The sequence below is a fragment of the Zea mays genome, chromosome 5 (assembly GCF_902167145.1).
Source record: "Zea mays cultivar B73 chromosome 5, Zm-B73-REFERENCE-NAM-5.0, whole genome shotgun sequence".
In the NCBI taxonomy this organism is placed as follows: Eukaryota; Viridiplantae; Streptophyta; class Magnoliopsida; order Poales; family Poaceae; genus Zea; species Zea mays.
The window spans coordinates 15,430,920-15,441,893 of NC_050100.1; the positions used below are offsets into that span (position 1 = coordinate 15,430,920).

Below are 10,974 nucleotides of genomic sequence, written 5' to 3' on the forward strand. Positions count from 1 at the left end.
CCACCCATACTATCACACAAGTCATGATAGAGCACAAGGGATAATTACAAATAACAGGTACCGACAGCTCAGTCAAGAAGACAACAACGTCTCAAAGACTAACAGAAATAATCCGCCTGGGAAGAGGCTCAGAAAACGGAATTGAAAAATGACAAAGACATATAGAATATCCTTAGGACTACTGCGGGAGGCTGTAAAAAAAATAACGATAGCTCGGGAAAACGCCTTTTTTGTTGATAAAGAAATCTTGTCAAAGAGTTCGGAACTCAAGAATAGTTTGACTAAGCTGTATCATAATGTTATAAGGGAGTTTGTTAGAGAGTCAAGAGACTGCAACTCTGACGATTATAAAAGAGAGTACATGCTAAATGATTATAGGCTAGAGCTGACTCAGCCACCCTCTAATATAAGTCCGGGGGGTAATGTGGTAAAGACTGTTAGAAGGTGGGAACTTCTAAATCAAAAGTACAACGCCGATCTATGGATACCTCCTGCTAAAAAGGGGCTGTGATTACACCTGATATTATAGACAAACTCTATCTCTTATGGGATAACTTCCTAGGAAGTTACGAAAAAAGGTATTAACCGCAAACAGAACACAGATCCAGTATCTAAGGGGAAAGTCTTTGACTCGCTAGCCAGCCGTAGTAGTAATAATACGAATCAAACCTCCGAAGAGTTAAGAGAGATTCAAACTCAAATCGAGCATTTGACTATCCACTTTGATGAGGGTAGCGTCCATGAGTCTGCAGGCCAGTTGAAGGGGAAGTTCTTCAATAAAGATAGACAATCAACTAGGGATTACCTTCTTGATAAATTGAAGGATGATAAAGATATTATTAGAGGTATGGTCACCTATACACTGGAATGTGTAGCAATACATGTGTTAAGCAAGTTGTTTAATGTGTTTTCTTTGGAAAAAGACTAGCGTGTTAGCAGCCACATTGATATCAGAGCTAGATATAACAGCTAAGACGGAATATAATAATACACTATTAGCTAAAATGCAGCGCGAAAAGGAAGAAACTGAAAAGCTAATAAAGCACTATGATGAAAAGCTGGGCAAGGCTGCAATGGTGAATGAAGGTACTGATACAAATATTGATAATATACACGATGATAAAAAGCTTAAGGGTATGGAATCACCTGTGAGAATCACCTGTGGGTATTATCCCTGTCCTGGGAACATATGGGAGACATATAGACCAATCTATACAGAATAAATCGAGTAGTAATAAAAAGAGCACTAAAAAGAGTGATGTTATAAGGAAACAGATACATAAAGGTTAGGTTGGGTTTAAGATGTATATCATTTATTATATGAAACCAAAAAGAAGAAATGACAAGAAAGTCGTATAGTTTATTAATAAAAACGAATTGTTTTTGCTTTTCGTTTTTATTAATAAACTATACGTTACTCTGTGGAAAAGAACCCTATTTTGTGTTAGACTTTTTTTATTTATGTAGTTTGCAATATTTCTCTAGAGAGCATCAAATCAAGCATTTTAGGCTATATTTGGAGTCGATGAATTATAGAGATTTATGTATGTTTTGTACGTAGATTTCAATACTATGTACATAGATTTTTCTATACGTAGATTTTAGAACAATATTATGTTTGATAGAAAAAACATAAAACTTAGAATATGAGAGGTAGAGGAGTTTTTCAGGTAGCATAATTTGAAATATTTGGTAACTAAAAATAGAGAACTAATCTCTCCATCCTTTTTTATTTATCACCGTTTAGTACATAAGTGAACTAGCGAGCGAAAAATATTCAAAAACTAATCAAGAACGGATGTAATATTGATTACTGAAGAACATAGAATTATTCACTCATTATTATCATTTAGCAACTCTCTACGTTTGCAACTCTCTACATTTATTTAGTTTTTTTTACAAAACTAATGGAAATGCTCTAACCAAGGTTAAATATTCAATTTTATATGGCACCGTTTTGGTCTATTTCATAAAAACCTAGAGGCGACCGGCTAGCGCCATATCCCGCGCCGCCGCCGCCGCCGCCAACGCTTAATGCTAGTGTTCCTCCGGCGAGGCCTCTTGCTCGTCCGGCAGCCCACCACCCGCGTCCTTGCCAAACCGTCTCTCCGCCCTGCTTGTCTCTTCGTCCACCACTTCGCCGTCGACACGATGGGTGAGGGTTCTGCTGCTGGTAAGGACGCGAAGGGGAAGGGGAAGGGGAAGACCAAGGCCGCCGCCGCGGATTCGGCCCTGGTCGTTCGCGACGACTCCTACCTAGAGGCGGTCACTCAGAAGAGGATTCGCTTCTTCGAGGAGATCCAGGCAAGGCAAGCCGTCGAGCGGCTGAATATCGGCGGCGAAGTTATCAAGTGAGCTCTTAACGATCCGTTTGTGGTTTCCACACTTAAGTTTAGCTTATGAAATTAATATGCCATCATGAAATTGAACCGCCGACTATAAGTAGTTTTTGCTGTACCAACTATTGCTTGTTTGCTTCATAATTCTGATTCTCACTCAGAACCATTGTTTGGGGCCATGCCCTTCAGGGTAACTTTGCCTGATGGCGCTATCAAGGAGGGTAAGAAATGGATAACAACCCCAATGGATATTGCTAAGGAGATATCAAGTGGATTTGCAGCTAGTTGTTTGATAGCTCAAGTGGACGAAACACTCTGGGACATGGGGAGGCCACTCGAAGGTGATTGTAAATTGCAAATGTTCAAGTTTGATACCAATGAAGGTCGTGACACCTTCTGGCACTCAAGTGCTCATATTCTTGGAGAAGTGAGTTGGCATTTCGCTTGTTCATGTCTCCGAGCATGTTTTTTATATTTAAGGATTGTCATACCTTTTCATGGTATTTTGTTATTCAATGAGTTCCAGCATTTGTTTGTGACAATTCATTCTTTCATGTAAATTTGCAGTCTATTGAGAGAGCATATGGATGCAAGCTGTGTATTGGGCCTTGCACCACAAGAGGGGAGGTATGAAAATGATATAAAGATCACCAGCTTAAAGCTTAATGAATTTTGTGTAACCATCTTCTGTGTTGTTGAGCTGTTTTCTAAAGTGTTTCCACTTAACATCCTAAGGGTTTCTACTATGATGCTTACTACAATGATCAGACATTGAATGAGGAGCACTTTGGTATCATTGAAAACCAAGCTAAAAAGGCTGTTGCGGTATGCTTTGAATTTTAACTCATTTCATTTAAGCTTAAGTTAAACTTGTTTTGTGGGCACTATCTACCTGGATGGCTTATTTCAATGCATTATATATGGGTCACAAAGTGCATGTGGTGATTCAGCATCTTGAAATTGCTAGTAATGTATCCATGCCTTGCATTGTTTTTGTAGCATCAGTGAAGCACTCTAGCTCGAAACATTTGTTCTTAAATGGTTAAATCTCACATGGTGCAGGAAAAGCAACCGTTTGAACGCATTGAGGTCAGCAGGGCAGAAGCTCTTGAAATGTTTGCTGAGAATGAATTCAAGGCAACCTTCCTTGCTACTGTCTTGTTTGTTTCATTCCTCTATCATTTTGCTGCTTATGTTAAATATATATACGACTTCCATCCATTCTTACAAAAAAGTGAATTATATGTTCAGGTTGAAATCATTAATGAGTTGCCTGAGGACAAGACCATTACTGTATACAGGTGTGGTCCTTTAGTTGACCTATGCCGTGGGCCACACATCCCAAATACTTCCTTTGTCAAAGCTTTCGCTTGTCTGAAGGTAATGATTCTTTGATTGTCCACTATTCTTCTGGTTCTCTTTTTAGTGGAACTGGCTATTTCATATGTATACATACATGTAAATATTCAGGCTTCATCATCATATTGGAGAGGAAAAGTTGACCGCGAAAGCCTGCAGAGAGTATATGGAATTTCTTTCCCTGATTCTCGACGTCTCACGGTATAGAATGTAATTTCTGCTTATGATGCTATCACTGATGACACGGACAATTGTAAAACTGTTTACTAATATATAACCCTGCTGAACATGTCTGTTATATTTGCACTTCAGATACTAGCATAATTATGTGTTCATGATTATGTGCTGCACCTGAGTTGGCATAAAATTTCATACATGATATGACATACACTTCTATCTGAATCAATACTTTGAAATCTTGTCTGAGATCTTGTGTTTTCCGGAACCTGTTGGTTAACATGGGTTATGGGGTTAGGGATAGTTTTGCACAACACGCTGCATGGTATATGTGTGAAACTTTAATTGAGCGTGTCTCTGAGGCATTGATAAGTTCAGGTAACTGTAGGGTCAGGCCATACCTTTCGCTTTCGGATCTGTGTTATCGTATTCCGTCTGACTGTCCCTGAATGATACACTTGCATTTTCTTTTGTTATTATTCTCATCTTCTGTGTTTATGTTTATTACATGTCACTTTGCAGGAATATAAACATTTTCTAGAGGAAGCTAAGAAACGTGATCATAGGATATTAGGGAAAGCACAGGAACTCTTCTTTTTCCATGAACTTAGGTACATATAACTCCTTTATGTTTCTTCTTTTTCTTGCTGTCATATCTCATGGCAACATTTCTGGTTAATGGTGAATTGCTGGTTGTATTTACAATTGTGCAGCCCTGGAAGCTGCTTCTTCCTTCCACATGGTGCTAGGATATATAACAAACTGATGGACTTCATGCGACAACAGTACAGAGATAGAGGATACCAAGAGGTTTATATTAGTTTATTATTTACTGAGATTATAGACATCACTTTTCAATTCCATTGTTTTTGTTCCTTATTTCTATCTTATAGGTGTTGAGCCCAAATATTTACAATATGCAACTATGGGAAACTTCTGGACACGCCGCAAACTATAAGGAGAACATGTTTGTTTTTGAGGTATGTGCATTTATAGATTATGCAGCAGACTATGTCATTTTATTGTACATTACATGTGTCAGACTCATCAGTGAGTTACAACATCTGCTGATTGCTTGTTGGACCCATTATTGTGCAGATCGAGAAACAGGAATTTGGACTTAAGCCAATGAATTGTCCAGGACACTGTCTAATGTTTGCTAATAGGGTTCGGTCGTACAGAGGTGAGTTTCTTCCTAATTTTTGTATTTTAAATTGCTTTGTTTTAAGTGAGCGAGCGAAAGGGCCTCAAGCTGAGTTGGTTAGGTGGTTTGAGTAGCACTTCCTGGGTTCGACTCCCCGTGGGAGCGAATTTCAGGCTGTGGTAAAAAAATTCCCTCGTCTGTCCCATGCCAAAGCACAGGCCTAAGGCTCGACTCCGGTCACGGTCGTTCTCAGTTCTCACATGGGCTTCGATGCCGCTGTGTATGGGTGGGGCAGGGGTTCGGGGGTTTTCTCGACCTGTGTGAGGTCTTCTTCTTAATACAATACTTGAGGGGTGTACAAAGCACATAAGAGCAAGATATTTTGCCATTAATGAAAAAAATCTATAAAAGAACTGAATAGTTCTTTAATCTACACAAGATAATGGTTCATAATCTTGCAAACTAAAAATGGATACTACAAGTTAGTTGGATGAGGGGTCTTTTGTAAACAAGAGGTTGTGTCTTTACTATCATTAACTTATAGAAAAAGAATAAATTTCTTTTTGATATATAACTAAAAATCATTCAAATATTGATTTTCTATACTATTTCTTAGCTTGTTCTCAAAATGTGCTGCTCAAAATATTCTCTCAACACTTGTAACTGCAAACAGTAGTAGCAAGCACCACTTTAAGAAGCTTGTAAACAAATGTGAATGAGAAGTTTTTTCTCAACAACTTTGACTGAGATTAAGATGAAACAAGTATGCTTCAGCAAACTACTGCTGACCAGTGATCAATTGGGCATGAAGTCATGACTGGAATTAAACAATAGATAATGGACTGACATCTTAAAGATTCGTACAAAGACACAATCTTGCCACCATCTAGAAGATACAACCTTATCTTGTGAGGCTGATCTTTCTCTTCTCGGCTGGAGGTAGTCCTAACTGCTGTGCACCAGCATGACCACAGGAATGGGGAGTTGGTGACTTCAATACATATTTAGGCATGGTGGATTCTATTAACTGCTGGCATGCTGTCTGCTGCTATGCTCTCCAAGGTTGGCCGACAGTTGTCCATGTACACAAAGGCACAAGCATAGCGCTCTGCGTACAGGCATCCAATATTGCTCCCATTCCTGCGTTCAGCGGTCCAGCTCTGCTAGCTGCTTCTCTGCGTCTCTTTGGCGTGCTTGTTAATTGATTTTGCAATGTCGTCGCTTGTCAGTTATCCCCAATTGGCCGATTTGGCCATGCTGCTGCCCAGTTTATCCATGCCAATTATTGCGCTTGGGGGTTTTCACACAGTGGAGCAGGGAGGGGGGCAGCCGCCTGCATGTGACCGCTGCTTGTGCCAAGGTAGGAAAGAGTGAGCGGAGAAGTCAAACATCAAAATGAGAGGCTGCAGGTACGACAACCACGAGCTGGCAGCTGCTGTCTTGCTGGGCTGGTAGTTTGACTGGGCCATGCATAGGCCCACATGGATTGGGCCATAAGTTTTAAATGGGCATAGGCCCACATGGATTGGGCCATAAGTTTTAAATGGGCAAGCCAATTTATGGGCCACGCCTAGGTCCATGAGACATGCGAGGGATTTTTTTAACCACAAACTGAAATTTGCTCCCACAGGGAGTCGAACTTAGGACTGGGGAGTGCTACTAAGACCACCTAACCAACTCAGCTAGAGGCCCTTTCACTATGTTTCCAACTATAAACACCATGAACTTCATTGCACAAGATAGAACACTGTAGGGGATACTTCTGCTGTTTTGGAATTTTGGTATTCGAGACAATTTTCACAGCTTATCTTCAGATGACATTGACAATTTTGGTATTCGAGACAAGACAAGATAAGCACTAACAATACTATGCAATCAAACCAACTTCTCTTATACTTATTCACAATCAAACTTGGATCAAATCTTGATTGGATACATAGGAGCTCATATGTCAGCACTTTGTCACTGATACTAACTCCAAATGGAACCAGATGAACAATTTAAGCTTGGCAATTGCTGCTCCAATCATCCTTCTGTCGTATCTTCATTTTCGAGGGGTCCCTAAATTGTCTACCACTACTGTGCTTTTTTTTATTTGACAAACCTTATGTGTAATGGCTGAATTACCCTTACCTTTTGCTACAGAGTTGCCTCTTCGCATGGCTGATTTTGGAGTGCTTCATAGAAATGAGCTTAGTGGTGCTCTTACAGGTTTGACACGTGTTAGAAGATTCCAGCAGGTAAGGCGTCTATTCTGTGAGTTGTTTGTTTTTCAGTCCAGTTATATTTAATGATAATTTTGTTCTCTCCATACTAATCTTTTGATGTTTTATTATGTCTCTGGCAGGATGATGCTCATATCTTCTGCAGAGAAGACCAAGTAGGTTTTATTTGTGTAAACCATGCCTGTTTACTATCCTTTAGAATGGAATGAATTCGTGTTGTACTTCCATTAGTGTATGATGTTACGATAATTAATTTTATATCCTTAAGTGCTTAACACCTGCACCCTGCATACATTCTAATTTGCATTAGAAAAGTTTACAATATGGTTACTGTTTCTTCCTTTTCTCTGACAGTAGATGTACTTTAAAAGATTGTTTTTTGTTGCAGATCAAGGATGAAGTTAAGGCTGTTTTGGAATTCATCAATTATGTTTATGAGATATTTGGCTTCAAATATGAGTTGGAGTTGTCTACGGTATTCTTCTGTTCTTTTTATCTTTTATACTGATGGCTTTTTTGCTTGATAGGAACCAGAATGTACGCTTAACATTTGGCATGAAATTCCAGCTTTAATATGCAGGATACACTGTTTAAAAATCAGCTTTAATATATCATTTTTTATTTTTACTTTTTTTTACTATACTTATGTGCCAACCACTGACGAATTCGAATCACAAGATCACCACTGAATATGTTATATTTAAGTAGCTGAAGGCATGTTATCACATACATATTTTTTCAGAATTATTATAAACTCTGGAAATCACTAATATCTGTTCGTGGTTGCTAGTTGCTTGTTATTATTTCACTGAAATATATTTAGATAATGTGGTATATATTCTTGTTTTTTGTAACTTGGGGTTGTTGAAGTTCATGACAACCGACAAGGTCTTGCTATCTCCTAGCATTTGTTGCTTCCACATATGTTTCCCTGAGTCTTTAATTCCAGACAGCTTGATTGGATTGATATATTATCTTATGGTGTTGGTGATCTTAAAAAGAAATTTCTGAATGACTAATGAGAATTTGTATGTTACTGTCATTGCTTTGTATTCTTTGCTACTTCCCATTTTTCGTATCTTTGGGGCAAAGTGCTAAGATTTAGTGAATTCTTTGAGCTTCAAAGGATATTGATAACCTTTTGACAGTTTGATGTTTCCTTGTTAATACTCTAACCTGATCATGATGACATTTTTCCAGAGACCAGAGAAGTATCTAGGTGAAGTTGAAACTTGGAACAAAGCTGAGCAACAATTGACAGAAGCTTTAAATGAGTTTGGGAAGCCATGGAAGGTACCTTCACAAAGACTATGATAGCTCTTTTTCCTTTGATGTTTCCATGCCTTTATTATGCTAGAGCTAGATTTGCATTTGTACACAATATTCAATATTTTGGTGCAGTTAAAATGGCTTTCACTCAGTTACGTGTCATTTTTAGTACCTGCACTGGTTCTGACTAAAATTACAGGATTTTGAGGGCCTGTTTGGTTCTGTCCTCACTGGAGCTGCCTGGCCAAGGTTGCGCTCCCAGGTGACTGATTTCAGATGCCTGGCAGGCAGCTGTCTGGAAGGCTGTGATCCAAACACGCCCTGAGGGCACGTTTGGATTGGTTCCCTAGACATCCAAACCAAAATAAGGTCGTTGACTGTTGACATCGGGTATATTTGGATGGATGCAAAATATTGACCCGCCAAAGACACAAACCTAGCCCAGTAGTTATTTTTTGCTGCCAAAGTTGGCCAATTCAGGGGCAGCCAAAATCATCGCCAAACTTTGGCTGGCCAATGGATTGGCACAGGCAGCCTTCGACAATATCCAAACGTACCCTGAGTGCGGAAAAATCCTTCCTGTTGGCCTTGGCCTATGAAGAAGTGCATGTACATTTTGCAGCATTGTTTTCCCATGACATTGTCTTGTATCGAGAGGACTTACATAGATGCCTTCACACAGATTAATGAAGGGGATGGTGCTTTCTACGGCCCAAAAATTGATATTGGTGTGTTTGATGCCCTTAAGAGGAAATTTCAGTGTGCAACCCTACAGGTTCCCTTGAATGTTATTCTGTCATCAAATGATTGAAATAGTAATTATCTAACCTTACATTATTATCTGTTACAGCTGGATTTTCAGCTGCCCATTCGGTTCAAGCTGGCTTATTCTGCTGAGGATGAAGCCAAAATTGAAAGGCCTGTGATGATACACAGGGCAATCCTAGGTTCGGTTGAAAGGATGCTTGCCATTCTTTTGGAGCATTACAATGGTAAATGGCCCTTATGGCTAAGCCCTCGCCAGGCCATTGTTTGCTCGGTATCTTCTGGTTCAGTGGAATATGCGAAACAGGTGAATGGTTCTTGTATCTATAAAAACTGACTTGACTTCATAGTTCTCTGTTGTGGCTGACATTAAGAGAAACTTCTGTTGAGTTATAATCCACTTCGTGGTCCTCACCAGCTGTGTGGTATTTTCGATGATTCATTGCGGTTAGCAGCGTGAAATTGCTTGTTTTTTGTGTCTAATTCAAACAACAAAGATTTATTGAGTTTGAGTCGGTTGATGAGTCCACATATTATCCTTTAATGTAACTTTGCTACCTTTGATAGCTTATCATACTATCCTTCTGGGTTCATGTTACATGTGTTCCCTTTTACTGTGCTAGACAAAATCGGACCTTGCTCATTTAATAAGTAGCTGATGATCTTTTTGTTTTTGATACCAGGTTCTTGCCACTCTACATGAAGCTGGTTTTCATGTTGATATTGACGCGAGTGACAGGACAATACAAAAGAAGGTACTTACCAGTTACCAAGCTCTTTTAGGCTTTTGCACCGTTTCTTTTAATTTCTTGTTCTTATATTTGCTTGTTCCTTTTTATACAATTTTTTCAATAAAAAAGAAGGAATTGCATGTAGCCAACTGTGAGACCTCAATAAATTCTGCAGGTACGGGAAGCTCAACTGGCCCAATTCAACTACATTCTTGTCGTAGGTGCACAAGAGGCCGAGACTGGAAATGTAAGTCCTCTTTACCTCGTGTCCTCCTTTTCTTCTGCATGCGGCGTACTTACCAGTATCACCAATATTGCTGCAACCAAAATATATTTGGTTCCTTTCTGTTTGACGTGGATCTCCTGTGTAACTGCAGATATGCGTTAGGGTAAGAGACAATGCTGACCTGGTCACAACGAGTGTAGATGGCTTCATCACACGTTTGAGGGAGGAAATCGCAGCCTTCAAATGATTTTGATGCTGCATAATTTCCTACTACTCGTTTGTGATTTTGACGAGTTTTTAGTGACCAGCATCGAGTTCCTCGTGTTACTGTTCTTGTTTGTATGAAGCTAAAAGGTTGTCTTTTTGTTATTAATTACAGATGCGAAGTTAAATACTGCCGCTAGTAAAAAAATATGCTTGTTGACTTCCAGTGATTTACGTTACTGTTGGACAGTGTCTTCAGTTTTCGCCCTCTCTTACCACCCACCATGTTGACCAAAATCATTTTGTGGTTGCGATTTTATCCCATAAGGTCCGAAAACCCCTAACTTCAGTTTCGGTCGTGTCTCATAAAACCGGCTTAGTTGTTTTTAACATAATCACCTCATGATCCTTTTTTAGCCAATTTGAGTGTCATCAATTTTTTTACTCTTTTATTAAATAGCATATAGATAATAGATAGATATAGGGCATGTTTGGATACACACGCTTACGGTTGGCTAGCCAGTTATTAGTTAGG

The 10,974-nt window shown here is 39.2% G+C and overlaps 1 protein-coding gene across 1 annotated transcript; it reads left to right on the plus strand.

Moving 5' to 3' along the window:
* The first annotated feature begins 1,962 nt into the window (after nt 1-1,962).
* Nucleotides 1,963-10,661, plus strand: LOC103626016 (threonine--tRNA ligase, mitochondrial-like). Its single transcript, NM_001346037.1, has 20 exons — nt 1,963-2,351; nt 2,529-2,766; nt 2,907-2,966; nt 3,075-3,164; nt 3,402-3,476; nt 3,591-3,719; nt 3,810-3,899; nt 4,398-4,486; nt 4,589-4,685; nt 4,769-4,855; nt 4,974-5,058; nt 7,165-7,259; nt 7,367-7,399; nt 7,633-7,719; nt 8,445-8,537; nt 9,196-9,288; nt 9,364-9,585; nt 9,962-10,033; nt 10,185-10,256; nt 10,387-10,661. Exons 1-20 carry the CDS (start codon nt 2,035-2,037, stop codon nt 10,480-10,482), a joined length of 2,220 nt encoding a protein of 739 aa, NP_001332966.1. The 5' UTR covers nt 1,963-2,034; the 3' UTR covers nt 10,483-10,661.
* Nucleotides 10,662-10,974: the final 313 nt, after the last annotated feature.

Excerpts from the sequence above, each read along its gene's own strand:
- LOC103626016 (NM_001346037.1), top strand. The coding sequence starts at position 2,035 with ATGCTAGTGTTCCTCCGGCGAGGCCTCTTGCTCGTCCGGCAGCCCACC. Across the intron at positions 2,352-2,528 it reads ATCGGCGGCGAAGTTATCAA|GGTAACTTTGCCTGATGGCG; the intron begins GTGAGCTCTTAA and ends CATGCCCTTCAG. Across the intron at positions 4,686-4,768 it reads GAGATAGAGGATACCAAGAG|GTGTTGAGCCCAAATATTTA; the intron begins GTTTATATTAGT and ends TCTATCTTATAG.